The sequence below is a fragment of the Lachnellula hyalina genome (assembly GCF_007821495.1).
Source record: "Lachnellula hyalina strain CBS 185.66 chromosome Unknown contig00022, whole genome shotgun sequence".
Taxonomy (NCBI): domain Eukaryota; kingdom Fungi; phylum Ascomycota; class Leotiomycetes; order Helotiales; family Lachnaceae; genus Lachnellula; species Lachnellula hyalina.
Window position 1 is genome coordinate 40,135 of NW_022157136.1, and position 19,745 is coordinate 59,879.

General features: G+C 48.9%; 4 protein-coding genes across 4 annotated transcripts; 2 read left to right on the top strand and 2 right to left on the bottom strand.

Annotated features, from left to right (window-relative positions):
* Positions 1–1,514: 1,514 nt before the first annotated feature.
* On the top strand, positions 1,515–2,516 carry LHYA1_G002452 (uncharacterized protein; the record flags this gene model as incomplete). The annotated part of the gene is made up of 1 exon (XM_031147428.1): positions 1,515–2,516. One exon carries the CDS (start codon positions 1,515–1,517, stop codon positions 2,514–2,516), a length of 1,002 nt encoding a protein of 333 aa, XP_031007910.1.
* A 2,684-nt stretch (positions 2,517–5,200) lies between these two features.
* SR4_1 (Spherulin-4) lies at positions 5,201–6,187 on the bottom strand (the record flags this gene model as incomplete). Its single annotated transcript, XM_031147429.1, has 3 exons — positions 5,201–5,521; positions 5,673–6,030; positions 6,090–6,187. 3 exons carry the CDS (start codon positions 6,185–6,187, stop codon positions 5,201–5,203), a joined length of 777 nt encoding a protein of 258 aa, XP_031007912.1.
* Positions 6,188–6,702: 515 nt separating this feature from the next.
* galE (UDP-glucose 4-epimerase) lies at positions 6,703–8,028 on the top strand (the record flags this gene model as incomplete). The annotated part of the gene is made up of 1 exon (XM_031147430.1): positions 6,703–8,028. The coding sequence occupies one exon, from the start codon at positions 6,703–6,705 to the stop codon at positions 8,026–8,028; it is 1,326 nt and encodes a 441-aa protein (XP_031007849.1).
* A 762-nt stretch (positions 8,029–8,790) lies between these two features.
* ftsH (ATP-dependent zinc metalloprotease) lies at positions 8,791–10,859 on the bottom strand (the record flags this gene model as incomplete). Its single annotated transcript, XM_031147431.1, has 2 exons — positions 8,791–10,493; positions 10,514–10,859. The coding sequence occupies 2 exons, from the start codon at positions 10,857–10,859 to the stop codon at positions 8,791–8,793; spliced, it is 2,049 nt and encodes a 682-aa protein (XP_031007846.1).
* Positions 10,860–19,745: the final 8,886 nt, after the last annotated feature.

Sequence of the window (19,745 nt, forward strand, 5' to 3'; positions counted from 1 at the left end):
AATACAGGGCGTTATTGTATTAATTAATTAGACCAATCACGTCGTCTTTAGATGAGTCATCAAAAATCGAATGCAATAATGACCTTATGTCAGCGACCCCATCATCGTGAATTTAATGACAAACCGCGGGCACATAGTCCAGACTTATCGGTATCAAGAGTGCAATGCAGTGAGAAATATAATTCAGCCTGTTATCCTTCAGTACAAGTTTGTTTTTTTAAAAAATAAAAAATAAAAAATAAAAATAAAAAGCACCCCGCAATCCTCTATCAACCCCTCAACCCCAGCGAATCTCGGGGTAAATACCGGGGTACAGTCAGTACATGCGGGGAAAATGATATGAAATGAAATGCGGAGACCTGAGAAACTCCAGTATCCGATTCCATCCTTCCAGAAGACTCCAGCTGAATAGTACGGTGCGGAGTATGCTGGGATGAAATAGATCCAGGTGCACTGTGTGGCGGTAACCCGGACAAACACCCACTGGCACGTCCACGTCGGCCTACCTACTATACGGTAAGTAAGTACCTGCCCTCGTTCTCTGCACCCGCCCGCCACGGCCGGGTCGTTTAGGGCTGAGCTTTGTCTTGTCTTGACCTGTCTTGGTTACTTTGCCTTGACTTCGCCCTTGCTGCGCCCTGGCTACAGTACAGTACGCGACAGCAAGTCTGTCACTAATACCCGTCCCGTGCAAGGCCGTCATGCTCCAAATCGGCTTCGATGGACGCCGGGCTGGCAAAGGGCACGAGGAGAGGCTATTGCGACGTGCCACTGTATTTGCTTTTCTTTTTTTCGGGGTAGTTATATGATCTGCTATATCACGAACGGCTTTCTTTCTTTCTTTCTGCATGCAACCGAGGACTCTGACCCAATTAAGCGAGCCGTGGTGAACTGTTCTGTACTACGTGCAACCCCATTTTACTGCTGGCGGCCTTAACTCCTCTCCCACGGTACGAAGTACACTACGAAAGTGGATAGAATACTGTGTAGAGATAGATGCGCGAGAACGTTGATTTGATCAATGAAGCGGTGCTTGCATTGCAGAGCATGCTTGCGTGACTTCGTACTCGCTGCAATCGATGCTTCCCTCCGTACCACCGTCCCCAAGCGGGCGGCGGGGCGCTGCGCTGCTGTTCTAATCATGTGCAGGAATACGGTCACGCTGGGGACGGAGTACCGCGGTGGCTATGCTTGTGGTACCGGATGGAAACCCGAAGTGAGACTCGAGAGGCTAGTGCTTCGAGGAAGGGGTTGGTGATGAGGGCAGCTGAGACTTTGCAGTTGGGGCTTTGCTGTGACGGGAAGAATTAAGCTTTCCTCGTCGTATCTGGTGTCATGGATCTTTCACGCTTCAAGGGATCAATATATTTGTATAAAGATCTGGAATGCTTGTGCTATTTCAAGGGTTCGTTTCGGGTAGTACAAAGTCGTGGTTCACGTTCACGCTCTCGCATCCTCGCATTCACATACCTTCATTCGCTGAATCATTATATCAAACTTCCCAGGTTCATAGCATGTCTCCCTCATGGATGTCGCGATCTCGTGGACAGGCCGATCAGGTTGATGGGCCACTCAAGGCCTCTGAAAAGAGATCCTGCCTCTCACGCCAGTCGAAAACTTTCTGGATGCTGCTCGTCGCAGGCATCTTCCTCCTAATCATCGCCATCGGGCTCGGAATCGGTCTCGGCATTGGCCTGACGCGAGGCTCCTCAGGAGGCAACTCGGGAAATGGAGGTGGGGGATCAGGCACCCCTTCAAGCCCGAATAGCACCACCAATGCTACCGCTGGCGAGTACTGGAAACCGGCCGCGGGCACATCCTGGCAAATCGTCCTCGAAAACCCACCTACAGACACATCGCTAAACGTCGCGGTCTACGACATCGACCTTTTTGACAACACCGCCTCTACGATCTCCAAGCTACACGCCAATGGCCGCAAAGTCATCTGCTACTTCTCAGCCGGCAGCTACGAGCCCAACCGCGCCGACTCGGCGCAGTTCAAGAAGAGTGATTACGGCAAGGGACTCGATGGCTGGCCCGGCGAGTACTGGCTGAACACGAACTCGGCCAACGTCCGCGCCATCATGAGCGCGCGACTGGCTCTCGCCCATAGCAAAGGCTGCGACGGTGTCGATCCCGACAACGTGGACGGCTACGACAACGACAGCGGACTCAGCCTCAGTCCCAGCACGGCCGAGGACTACCTGCGCTTCCTGGCCATCGGCGCGCACAGCTACAGCATGTCGATCGGGCTCAAGAACGCGGGGGCGATCGTCAACGCCACGCTCGACTTCCTGCAGTGGGAGGTCAACGAGCAGTGCGTGCAGTACGAGGAGTGTGATCTCTTCCGGCCCTTCATCGCAGCTGGGAAGCCGGTTTTCCATATCGAGTACCCTGGTTCCGCACCGTCTATTTCGGCGAGCGCGCGGAAGAGTGCGTGTGATAATAACGAGGCGCATGGGTTTTCTACGGTTATGAAGGAAATGGATCTGAATGACTGGGTGGAAGATTGCTGAGAGAGAGAGACAGACTGACAGGACAGGACAGGACAGGACAGGACAGGATAGGATGCACATAGGATGCACATAGAATACTCGTACAGCACATAGAACATCTCAGCTCGTTGCAAATGCACTTCCCTGTACATACAATCTCCCACGTCCCTCATATTGAAACCTGACCGTTTATTTCAACCCGTCTGTCTTGTCTGTCTTACCTTGAGGTACTTTACCTTGCCTTGCCTTCCAAGCGGCCCTTGGACGACATGCATGCATATGACGCTAGCTAGGGCCCTGATCCTGGTCCTGCTCTAGTCCTGTCCTATCCGTCCCTAATGCAAGACATACGAGCGTCTGTGATTGCGCCATCGTATCTCGTGACTTACAGTAGCTTACTCTATGATTATAGTAGTACTGTAAGTATACTGTAGGGTACTTACCCTTAATATAGATTAGATGAATTAAGCCAACTTCCCCGCAGTGGCAGTGCAGTGCAGTGCGCCCCGGTATCGGTGACTGGCAAGCGCCGAAAGCTCGATCAGTGGCTTAATAATTCAATACCATTATCGGAATCCGTCTGAGTGATTCATTCATGAGATTAATCGTCAATTCCTCAGAGTCTCTCACCTGAGTTGTACAATACAGGAAAGTAGTGTACAAGTACTGTACTGTAGATAACCAACCTCTCCTGTGATACCCACCATCCAACTACTACCTACCTACCTACATGCCGTGTTCTAAACTCAACATCATGCAATCTTACATATTTCCATATCCAATGTTCTGTACATACATACATCTGTTTATAGTTCCCAGCTCGACGGTCCAGGGAATGTAACGTACCGTACCGTATGAATGCATGCATGCTGTGCTCGAGTAACCAAGCTACCTCGCGCGTGCAATACGCATGAAAGCGTGTCTGTTGTACGCTCCAGCCACGCGCACGCCCGCTCCGTTGGCGAGAGTGAGCGCTCTAGCAGTGGGGAAAACGTGAATGGGAGAAAGGGAGAAAGAAGAGTCCGTCAGTAGTGCGACGTGGCGGGCCATGCATGGCAAGGAAGTATTGTATTGGCTGGGTTTGTACAACTCGTAACATTGAAGGTAGACGGGTTCTTGAGTGTTGTAATCATGATGATGATGAGATATGGAAAATCCCGCTCGCTATCTATCTATCTCCCGACGACGATACATGTCAGCTGAACCACGGGGCGCATGTTTTCATGGTGATCCTTTCTTTCGCACCATACGGGCAGCATGTCAGCTGGAGATTCCGATGGCGCTGGGTAGGTACCGTGGGGAGTGCGTCGGTCGGTCGTATCGTAAAGGACATTGGATCCGGAGTCATGCTCAGGCTATAGCTAGATGTGGTAGGTAAGGCAAGGCAAGGTAAGGAAAGGCAAGGCAAGGCAAGGTCAAGTCCAAGGAATCCAACACCTGCACGGAATCCTGTATGGAAGGAGCGTGCGTGCAAGTGAGACAAGTAGGGTCCCTACCTACAGCAAGCACGGACTCCTTCTATCCGGTCTTGTCTTGTCTTGACTTCGGGTCGTTGATGGCCGGCCAGCTACGAGAACGACGGTCTTGACTCTTGGTGGCAGGACAGGCAATGCGGCTGAGATGATCCCAAGCCAAGCCACTAGAAAACGTTACACGTACGTACATGCCTCAACGTAGTTCCAATTCCAATCCTAGGGTGTTTTTTAATTACGCGCTTTGTGGAACAACAGCCCAGGACCGAACAATACGAAGAGGCTCATCCAAGCACAGCTGAACGATGGATGGGGAATCGGTTCCGTACCCGTGAATCAACCTTTTCTGGAATTACCACTGCGATACAAAACACGGTTACGGACAGAGAGTATACGGTTACGGTTACGGTCCTGATAAAGTTAAAGTTTAGCTTATTTCATCTCTCTTCTCTTCCACGCACGGGCCGGGGGGCTGAAGATTCTAGCGTGGGGCCACGCTACTGTACGGGGATGTTGACGTTTCCTTGGCCCCTGGGCGCGGGAATGGGAATTGCTAGCGCCTGCCAAGGCGCGTTGTCAGATACGGTACTCATATGGGTAATGGCCGTTGAGCTTGTTCGGTAGTCATCAATCAGCATGGCAAGGGCAGCGAGCAGCGAGCAGAGTGTCGTGTCTCTAATACGGTACGTAAGATTTTATGCACGGCAGATGTATAGTAATCAGTGGGATATATTTAGGGTAGCAATATGACTCAGAGAAATCCCCCAAATCCATCCACGAGGCTGAATGGATTTCTGACGAGTGAGGACCCTGACTGAGCTTTGACGGCAAATATTGTCTGTACTCGTAGAACTTATTTGGAATGCCATCCGATCATACGGTATCATCCTATCTGGGGCTGTAATAATGTGAGGCAGAGCAGATTACTGCACTGCAAGTGAAGAATTGAGTCGCACGACAGACATTTCTTCGGATTTAACAACTTTTTGCTTTCAATTTTTCAATAACCCCAGGTTACTCGAAACGTACGCACAGTCCGGTGCCTCTTCTTAAACTAGCCAGTCGCATAAGTCGTGAAAAGGAGTAGACGAAAGGAAGAACAGCGCGGAAGTATCCATCCACGATATCAAACAAAGTCCCTACGCCTGAGTCTGTCCCGTATCAATGCTTGTCTATTCTGCACGTTCTTGGTCTGTCCTGTCATATTGCATCATCGCTGCCCATCAGACGAAGTTATGCTGCCATATCAATAGCGAACCCGAGCCATCCTTCCCAGAAACTAGCATAATAATCCCCGGATAAGCCTGTGATGAAGACGCTGCCACACGACGACCGAAGATCCTTGACGAGCGCACTTTCGTCAAGCGTTGACGGCAGCGAGTGCACAATGCACGCAAGCGCATCGCGACCTGCATTCGACGAATCCCGGAACGCTGTCATGGTTTTGTGGAAGCCATGCATCTGATACGTTGAATAAGCCCCCTCGAAAACGACGGTGAGGTTGGCCGACTTCATGTATCTTGAGTCAGGGATTGTCCCCGGATTATGAATTATCTACTTATAATTAGTTCGTGCGTCGTCGATCACGGGTGCCGCTTTGAAGAGGGGTGACAAACACTTGCTGCTTTATCCGCGCGCTTGGATATTTCTGAAAAGGGGGGTATAGAAACGTGACAACTTGAAAAATTAAAGAATCGACACTTACCAAAGGGTCCTTTCCAAACCCAGTATCGGAAATTATTGAATCCGCTAGGGTGTCAAGGAATATTGCACTGGCAGCTTGGTATTGGGAAGGCGTCTCGTCCAGAAATATGCCCTGCATGCCTAGTCCGGCAATGGTAGAGTTCTCGGACCAAGCCGAGTATGTTTCAATATCCCGCAATGCCAGTGAGATGTTTCGATTGGTATAGCTTGTTGAGACATAACCAACGGTGCGCACATTAGCGTGCTTGTTGAGCTTTGGGATCTCTCTCGTATAGTTGCTGTCAGGTCCTTGTTCCACACCTGGCCCGCTAGCAGGATTGATTACCACGGTAAATTTGAGGCGCGGATGGTTTGTGATCCTATTCACCGTTAGCTTGAAGTTATCTGGTGCTAAATTTAAAAAGTATTGGTGGCGTACGCAGTGAGCAAAGGGTCCCACGCTCCTGGAGAGGGATACACGTAGAGGGGAACTAGAACTGTTCCTTTCGGTGTCGAGTGTTTTTTCCGCCCAGACATGACTGCAATTGGCACCACGATGACTATCAAGACTAATCCCAAGAGGGCCCAAAATAGGTACTTGGGAATACCCCAAAGTCTAGACGTGCAGCAGTAAGCTCTCAAGTTTCTGGGCTTCATCGGATATATGATTTTGGGTTTCTTTGGAGTTTGACAAGAAGAAAGGAAGATGCGGTCGAGATTTATGCTAATGATGGTGCCAAGAACTTGATCTATTTTGAGATAGGATTGTCACGCATATGGATTGCATTTTCGCATGCTTATACGACGGCAGGTTTGTGAGACCTTCAGTGTCTCTCAACGGGCACGTTACGGAGCTTCGTAGCTAGTCCAAAATAATAGCCTCTTGCAGGGGTATGCAAAAGAACAGTTCCATTCCAAGTACAATGTGTTCACCAATTACCACTAGGTATTTATTATATATTCAAGTACCCTCGCTGATTATATATTTCTCAAAACAAAAACATTTTGAGACCATTGCAGTTGATTGAGAAAGTTTCCGTTATATTTTGAAGATGGCCAGTACTACTGATTCTGGCTCTTGCAGCCCTCGACTATCACTTTCGACTTCGGACTCAATCTCAGATATTGGCACACCAGAGACGGAGAGATCAACTCTTTTCAGCGGCTCACTGAGCAACTTCTTATATCCTGACCAGCAATTCATCGCCGTGGTTGGAGGACTTGGATACATTGGAAGCCATACATGTTTTGAGTTATTGAAAGCGGGGGAGAATATAATTATCATCGATAACCTGAGCAACTCATTTCGCGGTGTGTATGATCGCCTCGAGTTACTTTCCAAGCTCCACTATGAAGGGCATGAGATAGATGCACCGATTATGAGATTCTATGAGGCGGACTTTCGAGATGAGACAGCCATAAAGTCAATCCTCAGCGAATATTCGCAGCCAAATCGACGCTTTGCAACCACAGATGACGACTCCGTCATAACTTCAAGAATCAAAGGTGTTATACATTTCGGCGCATACAAATCAGTATCAGAAAGCATTCGAAATCCCCTCAAGTACTACGCAAACAATGTTGCTGGCGTGATTGAGTTATGTGCAACTTTAAGGGACTACAATATCAAGAATTTCATATTCTCATCCTCAGCGACAGTATATGGCTCTCTTGCCAACTCTGGTGTCCCCCTGAAGGAGGAGTACTGCACTCATCAGACGGAGAATTTTGTCGATCATGATGGCCTCATCAAAACTACCTTTGGGGGCTGCACTGGCCTCACAAATCCTTACGGTCGATCAAAATGGATGTGCGAAGCAATTCTTTCGGATCTTGCGCTGGCAGATCCCGAATGGACAATTATCGCCTTGCGATATTTCAACCCCGTGGGATGTGACGAGTCAGGACTTCTCGGTGAAGATCCTCGCGGTGTACCAACAAATTTGATGCCGGTGGTCTTGAATGTTCTTGCGGGTACCTTACCTGTACTTGATATTTTCGGAACCAATTACCCCACTCCTGACGGCACAGCAATTCGAGACTTCATTCACGTTACCGACTTGGCTCGGGGACACATTGCAGCCCTTGCGGCAACCTTCAACGAGCGAGTGCCGAAAGGTTTCAGAGCATACAATCTAGGCAGTGGTACTGGGAGCTCGGTTTTAGATGTCGTTACTGCTGTAGAAGCCGTATCGTCTACGAAAATTCCGATTCGGGCCGTCGACCGCAGAGATGGTGACGTTGGAATATGCGTTGCGATGCCAAAAAGGGCGGAAGTTGAGCTGGACTGGAAAACGCAGAAGTCACTAGAGACAAGTTGTCGGGACATATACAACTTCCTGGAGAATAAAAAGGGGGGTCCAGTTCCCATCGGCTGATCCAGCAAGAGTGTGTGCAATCAGATCTGTATGTTTAGTTAGTTACGATTCGTGAAAACAAAGGACAGGGATGATATTGGATTACAGATTGAGTGGCTGTCGCTTATTTATTCCTTAATAGTATTATATTGATAACCTTTTCAAAGAAAGGGTCTTATCGTGATGAGTTGTAGATGAGTATTATGATGTTGAAGAGGGGAAACTGGCGTAATGCGGAAGTCAGTGGTCTACGCTGACGTAAACGACTAAGCGAGCAAGGGGAAGGAAGTCACCATCCACCACCTTGGTTTAAAGACAGAACTGCATCAATGCTAAAGGTGAGAAGGGTACTGTCAGTAATTTAGGCACTGAGACTGGTGGCGCTTAGCACCTTCAACAGTCTTGAGTATCAAGTTAACTCTAGATAACCTCCTATGGCTAGCTATCACTTCGTACTTTCCATCCGTCTAGAGTCTTTCATAGATACTTAACTATGGCACCTGACCGTATCCTTTTCCGAACATCTTAGGGGGCCGCACTTTAAGCAACGAAGCTCTTCAGCGTGCCGTTTCGCAGTATGCGAGAAGGTTACTCTACCTAGGGTTAAAAAATAACATTTAAACCCAGGCAATTACAGTAATACTCCCACTTGACTTTGTTCCGAGACTGCTCAGACATTTCAGGTTATATGTCATATCATATTATTGCGATTTACTCCACACTCCTCCAACTAGATCTCCCTACTCGAGAAACTTCCTATAAAAAACTCCCCTCCACCCCCTCTCAAGAAAGCTCCAACTCCTTCCTCTCCACATACAGAACCGTCCTCAAATGCTCATAGCGAAGCGGCACGCCCTTATGCTGACTCAACAACTGACTAGTCTTCAACACATTCTTAATCTGCCTGCCATTAATATCCACGCTCGCTAGCCGCTCAATCTCCCCCTCGCTCAACTCATGCTTAACGCCCCTCTCCAAGAAATTACGCCACACTTGGACGCGAGCGCTCTTGTCGAGACCTGGGTATTCCATACTAATGTGAATGCGAGATTGGAAGGCCGGATCCATGTTCTTGACGCGGTTGGTGGTGAGGAAGAGAATGCCTTCGTAGTATTCCAGGGTCCGGAGGAAGATGGAGACGATTTTGTTGCGTTCGAGATCGTGGGCGCTGCGTGCTTCGAGGAATACATCGCATTCGTCGAGGAGGAGGACTGCGTTCCATTTGGCGACCATTTCGAGGATGGTAGTTAAGGAGGATTCGACTTCCGAGCTCTTGATGCCGAGATCTCCTGCGGACATCATGTATAGTGGGACTTGCATGTTCTCTGCTACAGATTCGGCAGTGAGAGTTTTACCAATTCCTGGTCCACCTGACAGAAGCATAATGATGCCTTTGCCCTTGCCGGAAATGACATCGTCGAAGCTGTCTTTGTATTTTACTTGTGACTCCGCGAAAGCAAGGATGAGCTCCTTTTGGTCGGCTGGGAGGACGAGATTGCTGAATGCGGCGTTGTTCCAGATAATTTCGGAGATTTCGTCTAAGAAAAATGATAACCATCGTTTGGTCTTAAGGGCATAGCCTTTGAGGAGGGAGGAGCAGTGCAGGAGATGCTCTTCAGAGAGAGCGATGAGCTTTGTGTCTGTGCGGGAGGCGGCAGCATTATGGGTTGAGTAGTGAATTTGCTGGTCATAATCATCATCGGTCTCCTCCTCTTCCTCGTCGTATTCCTCGTCGTATTCCTCGTCGGAATTTTCAGGTGTGTCGGCTTTGGATTTCATTTTGAGGGGTTGAAGGTGCCCGATGCTGTTGGGATTGAATTTACCGTATGCGTGGGTGTCTATGATGATACGGGAGTCGATGGTAACCTTGATGTCTTGCCCACACATGTTCTTGCCGATTGCAAATGATTTGTAGGATTTGTAATGGTAACCATGGTAGTGTTCAAAGAGCTTACCGCGCTTGAGGAGCTGGGCACGAATTTTCTTTTGCTCAGGGTGGAACTCGAGAGGGATGGCGTCGAGTGCGGAAATAGACATTGTGCCCGCGAAAGATGTGACAACATGTTGGCAATTTGCGTAGCCAAACTTGTCGCCGTCCCATTCAACTTTCTGACAGTTGAGGCCATAGACTGGACCATACTTTGGGTGATCATGGTAGGATCCTTGAGAGAACTTGGAACCACAGTGACGATCCCATTCGTTTGTATAAATAGTAGCACCGGGCTGAAAGATGGTCCACAAGTAGCCAAAAGTGATTACCTTGTTCTTGACGAAGTCATTCTTCGCCTCGATGGTGTCCCTGAGTTCTGCCTCAAGGGTTGTATGCAGCAGTTGCAGGTGGCTCTTGGTCTCTCCTTCTTCTTGCTCTTCGAGAGCTGTAGTGAATTGAGTCCAACGATGAACAAATGGGTTGAAGGGAGCCTGGAAGACGAGTCGCTTTAAGGTAGTTGTAACACCTTGGTTGGTGTTAGGTGGTTCTTCAAGTTCTGTGAGTGAATGAACTTACCGGGGTAATCCTTTAAAACCTTGGATAAGACTGTCTTCAACAAAGGGCTTTGAACGACGATGCTATCGATCTCAAGCTTTTTTCTGGAATCGAAGCTCTTCTTGTTTCGAACAAGAATAGCAAATCGAGCAGTGATTTCGTTCTCGGCAGCCTCGTCGAGATTGTCGGGGTACTTGTCAGTCCATGTTGTGCGACCTCTTGCATCTTCTTTCTGGTAGAGGTTTTTGATGTCGCACTCCATACCGACTTCAGGAATGCTTTCAGTTCCGTTTGATTCCTTTGAGGTGGCTGTCAAAGCAGTGACGAGGGCTTCACCACCCCCGTTTTCAGTTGCACCTGGGGCCATCGTGAAGTTGAGGAAATTGGAAAAGTTGATGTTATGGAAGAAGTGAGTAGATGCGGGAAGAGATATTGGATGATGGAAGAAGTGAAAGAAATAGCAGTGTGAAGCAATGGTACTTATAGATGGCTCTTCGACGAAGTTAGGCAGGCAAGGCGACTCAACCCTTTTATGCCATAACGCGGCGCAGAAATTGTTGGTTTGTTAGTTATAGCGAGTATCTTCAGACCAAATAGGAAAGTTTACAAGTTTCAGGGTTCAAATGACTCGAGGGATGACTCTTCGATGATCCAACTAGGCAATAAGGCTTCTGCCTGGCAGCAGACCATCGCAACCAATAAGGCCATAAGTCTGCCCTGAGCTTCACATGTTCTCTAGGCAGCTTGGATAGTTGGAAAGCTATAGGTATTGTCATGAGTAACAAGTAGGCAGAAGGAAGAAGGATGAAGGATGAAGTCAGAATGTGGAGGAGGAAGGAGGGGACGGGACAGGACGAGATGGGCGATGTACAGTAGCAGATTTATGCTCGGATCTGCTCACGTGCTCACGTGCTCATATATCGGTACGTATCTTTTTAAGTGGGGCAAATAGTTCTTTCATCCTGATTTAGCCGCGTGGATTTCGCGTTTTGCCACTTTGCAACCCCGCGATTCCAGATGTCACCTTAACATCGATGAATAAGGTATAAGGTATGAGAAGATGGCGTGCAGGTCTGTAGCTGCCGCTGAGCGCGCAGCCCTGATGGCCCTTGAAGGCGAAAGTCAGAACTGGGACAGCCAGACCTGCGACGAGCTGGCCGTCTTGATGCTCTCGGTAAGAAGATCCCCTGTCTGCAGCCGCAGCCTTCCAGGGTGAGGATTTGGAGTCTGACCTATAGCAGAGTCCACATCAAGTCGCGTTGGCGACTCCCGGCATCGCGTCCACCATCCAGAACGACATCGACCAGGCTCCGACTGCAGCAGCGTATTCTGCGATATCGCGAGCCGTGGAGTCTGAACCTGAACCTCAAGCTACAGACGACGACGAGGCTGGACCTGAAGTTCTCCTCGAGTTGGACTTTCACGCAGAGCCATCTCCAACACGCGCTCCTAAACCTGGACCTGAGCCTGCACCCGCCCCTGCGACTTACGACGACCAGCAATTCCTCCACCCGCCTGCGAACTTTGCAGAACTTCCCGAAGCACCTCCCGATAGCGATGTTACGACCAATTCAGAAGCCTCGAAATACGTGGGCCGTGACTCCCTCCGCCGATTGAGGCTATTCGATCAAGAAACGCATCCGCAGATCGCTGCAGCCACTCAGGCGCAACGATTCCTCGCCACCATGGAAATTGAAAACACCCAATTGAGCACTCTCTCTCCGACCCAAGAGAATTCTTCCTCGGCCTACGATCGCTTTGATATCGAGAGATCTGTGCCTCCACCAAGCTCCGATCATTCCCAGGCTGCAATTGAAGGAAATGCATTTCATACTCAATCTTCCTGGAAGCAACAATATTCCACGCGAACTGAATCGACAATCCACACATACAAGGAGAACGATACTGGACACATCGACCTTAATATTGATCTCGAACCCGAGGCTCCCTACGAGGAACCCGAATCGCAAGATGCTTCTTACGCAGTCCAAACCGTTGGATCATTTGTTGGCCATGGCCATCCAGAGCCACCGGAAACTCCAGCCCCTCCAGTCAATCCATTCTCCCACAAGGGCTCAGTACTCAAAGAACATGAAATGTTTGGTGCGACCCAGCCATCAGTAGGCCGAGCCGCAGAAACTCCATCATCTGCACGACCTTCGCCCAACATTTATGACGACTTCACATCTCCTGCTCGCAACCGTTTACTCTCATCTCCGCTCGCACAGCGAAATAATAATCACGAGGAAAAGGAAGAGCTGACACCACTACAATCTTCCACTCGAATTCTTCTCTCCCAATCAATGACGGCCAAGCCTAGATTATCGACAGTATCAAAACTAGCGCGAAGTTTACAGCGGACGAACTCTTTACCAGAACCCCGAAAGTACGATTCGAGGAAAGATAGCCAGGAGAGACGGCGCGGAACAGAGGCTACGTTGGATTCAGACTCAGGCTCAGAATCCGATATTGAGGCTGACGCAACAGACAAGAGACTCCGGAGAGAACGTGATATACAGAAGAGCATATCGGAAGTTACGCTCAGCCGACCGAGGTCATCGAGCGCTAGAATGGAAGACGACATACCCCAAATATCACGCCAGCAAAGTATCCAAGAGGAGTACGTTGCACAGTGCGATGGTTTTGATGCAAGAGATACGCAGCAGGACAGCAGTGCAAGGAACACACAGTCTTATGATGGTCCAAGAGATGTAGAAGATCACATCGTCATTCCAAATTCCCAAAGAGCTCAGGAAGGGGGTGTTGAACCTTCATCATTGTCCAACATGAACCCCGTGGATAAGTCTGTTGTACGCCAATTACGAGACGCGTCTCCGAAGCCTCCTGCTCCTGCGGACAATCAGCGATCTATTTCAAACTCACAGCATGGTTCAGAGCGTGTTCCAGCCACTGAAACAGAGTCAGCAGACCAGGATAAAGTCGTAGATTCATCGAAAGACGAGCCTGATCACAGTCTTCCATTACAAGAAATGTCTTCAAATAGGATGGATCTTCGAACACCTGCAACGAGCAAGACTGCAAACAGGGCTGAAGGGCCTGATGAGATAATCCTAGAATCGAGTCCTTCTCACAACCACGTGCGTCCTATGGGAGACATTGGACTTTCCTTCGATGGAGATAATGAGGAAGATGATGATCTCTTGAAAAATCCACCAGGGTTTACGCAAGATGAGGGGTTTTTAGACGCTATTAAAGAACCGCCTCTTGATCTCCCACGTCCAGTCATGCCCCCCGAATCTTCCGATCTATCCTCTATAGAAGATCCTGAAGCGTTGTTCACTACTTTCGAGACCCCTGACCTAGCGCCAGATTTTCCACCACAACCACTGAATGAGACACACAATCTGGACAAGGAGGAGGCTTTTCCGCCCCATACCGACAATGAAAGCATTGCGCTTCAGCCAAATCAATATCACTTAACGGAAGTGAAAGCTCAAGAGGAGGCTCCAGGTCATTCCATGAGCAGAACTCCAACACCAACGATCCCCGAAAAAGGAACTCGAGATGAGTTGCAGCAAGAGATTGTCGAGCTTCCGAATAAGAAGGATACTACACTCCAGGAGCCAAGAAGTACTCCTGATCCATTGTCGACTAAATTGGAACAACCGGTAGCAAAACGAGAATTGAGAACAAAGAGTGAATTTAAAGGACCATCTCAAAGTTTAACGCGATCTGCAGACTCTGTTCAGAAGCTTCTGGAAGACACTGCCACTCCACGTCGATCTAGTCGCGCTTCTAAGTCATACACAAAAAAGAGGTCTATTATCTCTGAATCTCTGAAGAAATCCACCTCGGCAAGATCTGTAAAATTTTCTTCCTCAGTCTCCAATGACCTAATTGCAACTCCGCGGTCGACCCCACGCCCTGCAGATTTTGATTCTTTAAGTGTAGCCTCGACCGCACAATCATCTCGACGAACAGCCGCTACTAAAACCAACCAAAACCAGCAGAGCCTGATCTCGGCTGCCCCGAAACGCAATGCAAAACGAAAGTCTGGCGCCATCTCTTTAGCCGGCGGTGAGCAAGTCATAGCGCCTTCTCGTTCCTCTAAGCGCCAATCGGCAAGTCGTGCGTTGCGAGATGAAAGTGAAGACCCCATAGCCCTCACTTCCAAAATCACCACCGCGAAAGAGGCTCAGTATCGAAGACTATTTAGTGGAATGGCCTTTGCCGTGTCTTACGTTAAGCTTGAACAAGAGAAGGATGCTGTAATTAGGGCTATTTCCGAAAATGGTGGCCAGATCCTGACCGATGGGTTTGACTGTCTTTTTGAAATAGACAGCTCTTCTGCAGACGAGCCCCAGCTTTTACCTAACTCGGCAGCGAAATCGATGGGATTCGTTGCTCTCATTGCAGACGATCATTCACGAAAACAGAAATACATGCAGGCTCTCGCACTGGGCTTGCCCTGTCTCTCGGGTCGCTGGATTTCTGCGTCCGTAGAAAAAGGGTTGCTTGTGGATTGGGCGCCATATCTCCTTTGTGCTGGCTCTTCCAGTTATCTGAACAATGCATACCTTAGCCAAAAGGTGGAGCCTTATCTTGCCACGGAAGCTACTCTGGAGTCCACACTCGCCGCTAGACGTAAGATGCTAGAGGGCAAATCCATTCTGTTAGTGATGGGGAAGGGTCGAGCAGATGATAAAAGAAAGACTTACATGTTTTTGACACGTGTTCTAGGGCCTGACCGCCTTGGACAAGCCGTGGACTATTCAGATGCGCGTAAGAAGTTGCTTGATGCGGAAGCTGAAGGTCGCGACTGGGATATATTATACATCGACAGCAAAGAGAAGGTTGCCCAGACTGCCGTTTTTTCCCCGAGTACGTCGACTGGAGGGTCACGTAAGCGGAAACGTGGTCCAACAGCAGCAGAAGACAGCCATACGCCGCCACCGAAAAGGATACGAGTCATCACCGATGAGGATGTTATTCAGAGTCTGATTTTCGGGCAATTGATTGATGGGTAGAGAGGACGCATTGTAGCAACACTCTTATGTGTATATAGAGGAGCATTTGCTAATTATCATGGCTGATAATGGCATCAGACTGTCCGGCGAGACAGATCATGGACGGTGTTTCGGAGATACCATTTTACTTTGGGAAGATAGGTCACCTTTGCTATAGGGATATGTGTACAAATTAGCTAGGAATCCATCAGCATTTGATGAAGCCCTCTGCGGCTTTGCACCGTAAAGACGTCCGTAAGTTTACTATACAGGTTGCAGGTTGCACAAATAGCTCTTCTTCCGGCACATGTTCTATAGGGTTTGAATAGGGAGACTTTTGATCGGCACATTGATTCGCAGTTATGAAAGTTGTTTGGACCATACAGTATCTCTAGGTCAGTCACCACCAAGTCTAGATTTCACGACTTGCTGTAATTGTTCCTCGGTATTATCGCAGCCTCTTTAGTACTCGCTTTGTACATGTTTTTATAGCCTGCTTATAACTTCTCGTCCATTTTCTCCAAAGAACAAAGGGATTCTTGTAAAGCTCGCGAAGAGTGAATCCAAAGGCGGCTTTTTAACAAAGACAAAGATTTCTTGAAAGCGATTAGTGATTTCTTTTTTGAACTATCCAACCTCAATTGATAAAAACAAAGTCTGTATGTAATATTACCAGTACGGCAGCAACTGCTGCTCAGCAGACGCCAATGGGCGATCCTATTCCGAAAACGCCTTTCGCAAAGAAGTATGGCGTAGCGCCAATCGATCCAAACAATTTGTTTCGCCCGCACGGGGAATCAGGTTGGCGATGCCAACTTCATTGTATATCTACTTCCACTAATCTGAGTTCTAGGCTTTACTCCAACCGAACCACTTATAACCATCCTCTCTCGAACAGCAGGTGAAATCAAGGGTATTGAGGCGATCAACACGTACCAAACGAAATGGTTCTCGGGGTTCTCCTCCCGGATGCTGGAGGATATGGGCGCGTTTCCTGATCCGGATGCTAGTACTGCACCGCTCACAAATCCGATTCAGTGAGTTGTGTTTCTAAAGCTATTACACTCGCTAATGTATGAGCAAGTCCGATTTTCTTGAGATGGGAAACTACATCTGAGAGAATTAACAACAGGCCATCTATACCATTAGACGTGAGAGGAGAATGCTACACCATATCTCCGAGCAACATTGGTCACTTCACGTTCGATAAGCCTGTTGTATACGACGTCCTGGATCCGGTTCTAAGGTTAGCGTCTAGATTCATAACAAATATACATACAAGCCAATGGGTAGTAATTCCCTTTCCCATACATATTCCGTACTAACATTTTATAGATCGATGCCTTATGCGGAGAATACAAGCCCCTACCCTCCCATCTTGACCCCCGTCCCCCCTCGCGCAAAACAACCACAAAGCTGCAAACTTTCCACTGGCGGCCCCAATTCTGGATAGACCCCTCGCAGACGCGAAAGCAAGTCGAGCAATGGCTGCCCATCCTGCAACGGAAGATCTGGTGGACCATAAGCGACGGGCGGTACCACGAAACAGATCGCGTGACGCTGCAGCCAGGCGGTGTGTGGTTGGCGCGTATGGTTGGGTCGGAGGTTGATGTCAAGGCAGGGGATGAGACGGCCATGGCGGCTGTGCTGGCTACGGTGAGTACACAGGTGTTGATGCCATTGTTGAGGAATGACTTGAGTGCGAGTGAGAGGTTGGCCGAGCAGGCTTTTTGCGCGCTGGTTATTGTGCATGAACTTATTGTAAGTCTTAAGACATTCCGTCCATCCTTCTGCTTACCACTCATCTTCTCCTCCTTTTCTCCTTTTACATAAATCGGTTAGCTTTCCTTGCTTACCAGATCTGTGCCATCTAGCATGCAATCAATCTCGCTTTGATAGGAACACCGTCTTTCAAAGGAAAATTAAGTATCAACGAACCCTTCTTCGAATCCGAAGCTGACGCTGAGCTCGGCTGGTCCTTCACCTCCACACTCCTCGGCGGCGCGATCAACAATTTCCTCTCCCGCTCCCGCGACTATCCTATGCCCGTTCCCCACTTGGGGTTCATCTTGACCGATTGGCCGAATGTGAAATACTTCCAAGGCGACGGAACGGTTATCGGTGGCATTGCAAATGTGAGACCCGAACCGGCGTGGAGGCCGATATTGAGTAAGTGGTATGAGAGTTTGCAAAGAGATGGGTTCTGGGACTATGCAGTGGGGAGGCTGGGCGTTGAGCTTGTGAGGGCGTGGGGCGTGGGCGGGAGTCGGGTGCACTATGAGGAGCGGGGTGTTTTGGGAAAGGTGGGGAAATATGAGATGGTAGATGGGATGGCAGAGAGGGAGTGGGAGGCTAAGTTAGGAGATCTGAAAAACCGCGTGTTGATGGGTAATGTTGCGCAGATGAGCCCTGAGCAACGAAGAGCGTATCAGTATGCCAAGCTGGCGGAGAAGAAACAACAACAAGCTGTAGCGCAGCGAGAATTCCGCAGGCGCAGACAGATACTTGTAGGGGAGGTTGAAAGTTCATTGCAGAATCTGCAGGTTGCGAAGAGCGAGGGCAGACAGGGCGATATACGGACTGCGCTTTTTATGCTCTTCGAGAAATTGAAATTGGAGGGAAGGGAGCAGCGTGATGAGCTACTCATTTTGCTCCGCCGCAAGGCCTTCCATAACCCCGACTTCGTACGGCACAAAGACCTCCTCATCAGACTAAACCGACATCTCCGAAAACTGCTTGCAGATTTCACGATCGACAGCCTCGAATTCCCTGACACGAAATTAAAACTCTACTCTCGGCCCGTTTTGGCCTTGACGATTGCTTGTCAAGTTATATTGTCTGATGATGATGACAAGGAACCAGTTGCGGATCCAGGAGGGTATTTGAGGGATGTGTCGGGGGAAGGTGCGGATGTGCTTATGGGGAGGGTAGAGAGGTTGCGTGTTGGGTCTGATAGCGGGGGTCTATATACAGGAAACGATTCGCAGACCTCCGCATCGGAATTCCCGACCCTGCTAGCTGCGTGTCGCGCTGCGTATGGAAAAAATGACGAGGCGCTTTGTGAACAGCTTGCCTTTGATTTACTTCTCACCCTCGATGACACTGCTGCTGGTATAAGAGTACCGGAAGCGTCGTTTGCCAAACTTGTGGTGAGGGCTTGTACTTTGAGGCTGAATGGGGAAGAAGGGAATCTGGGTGAGGCGGAGAGGATTGCGGGGGCGTTGAAGTGCGTGGGTGGTGTTGGGGGAGGAGGAGAGGGGGTATTGGCTCAATGCTGTAAAGGGGTTGGTGGAGGAGAGGAAGAGGAGGAAGAGGGTTGTGGGATTGGTCGGGAGGAGGAAGATCGCGATGGTTAGAGGCCATGTTGATTGGGCGAAGAGGAATGATGCGATGGATTTGATTTGCGTGGGGTGTAGATTTTGATCGGTGAGTGCATTTTGTATGTATATTTTCCGTCTGTTTATAGTGTTTTCAATATCCAGAATTTACTTTTCTTGGTTTACAGTTAGCAAAGTCTGACTATCGAACGACCAGCGATTAGGATCTTCGTGAATTTGGTGATCCTTCCTGAGTACGAAAATTTGTAGCAATCTGGTGGACTCGACGTTGTGTATTGAGACGACTAAAGAGCTAGTTCTAAGATACGGTAGTGGGATACTCCATCCAATACTACAATATCGTACGCCTAGCGTATGCTCAAGAAACAGGCCTTCTCCTCCCTCCTCCCGTTAGCTGTGAGATCTAGGCCCACGTCGTAATACCCCCACCCTCACCATGACCAATCATTCTCCTTCTCCTTTTCCTTTCCTGCCCACCAAAGAATGACTTTCTCATCCAATCCCCCTCCCTCATATAAGATTCTCTATCTGCCCTTTCCACCAGGCAAGTCGGGTCTGCAACCGGTTTCCTTACTATCCTGTAATAACTCAACGCTTTATCCTTCTTTACCTAGCTTAATTATCCCTAGAATAGAGTACGATGTCTCGTTGTACTCAACACTCTAGATCTCGGAACCGGGCGTGGGAGGGATAGTAGGAGGCAGGTAGGTAAGAAAACTTGTATAATGATAAGTACAAGTGGTAAGACTATGTTGTTTGAAAAGCATCGAAATTGAAATTGGTATAACGAAGTACGTGCGGACTATAATCAATCCCCTGATCAAAAGTGCAGCCAAAGACCTAACAGCTGACTCCCCGCGCCCAATAACCGCAGCCGTGAAATCATTATCATTCGTTCCCTGCTTCCTTCCTCTTCATGCCCTTCCTGCACCACTGATCAAGCCCCCC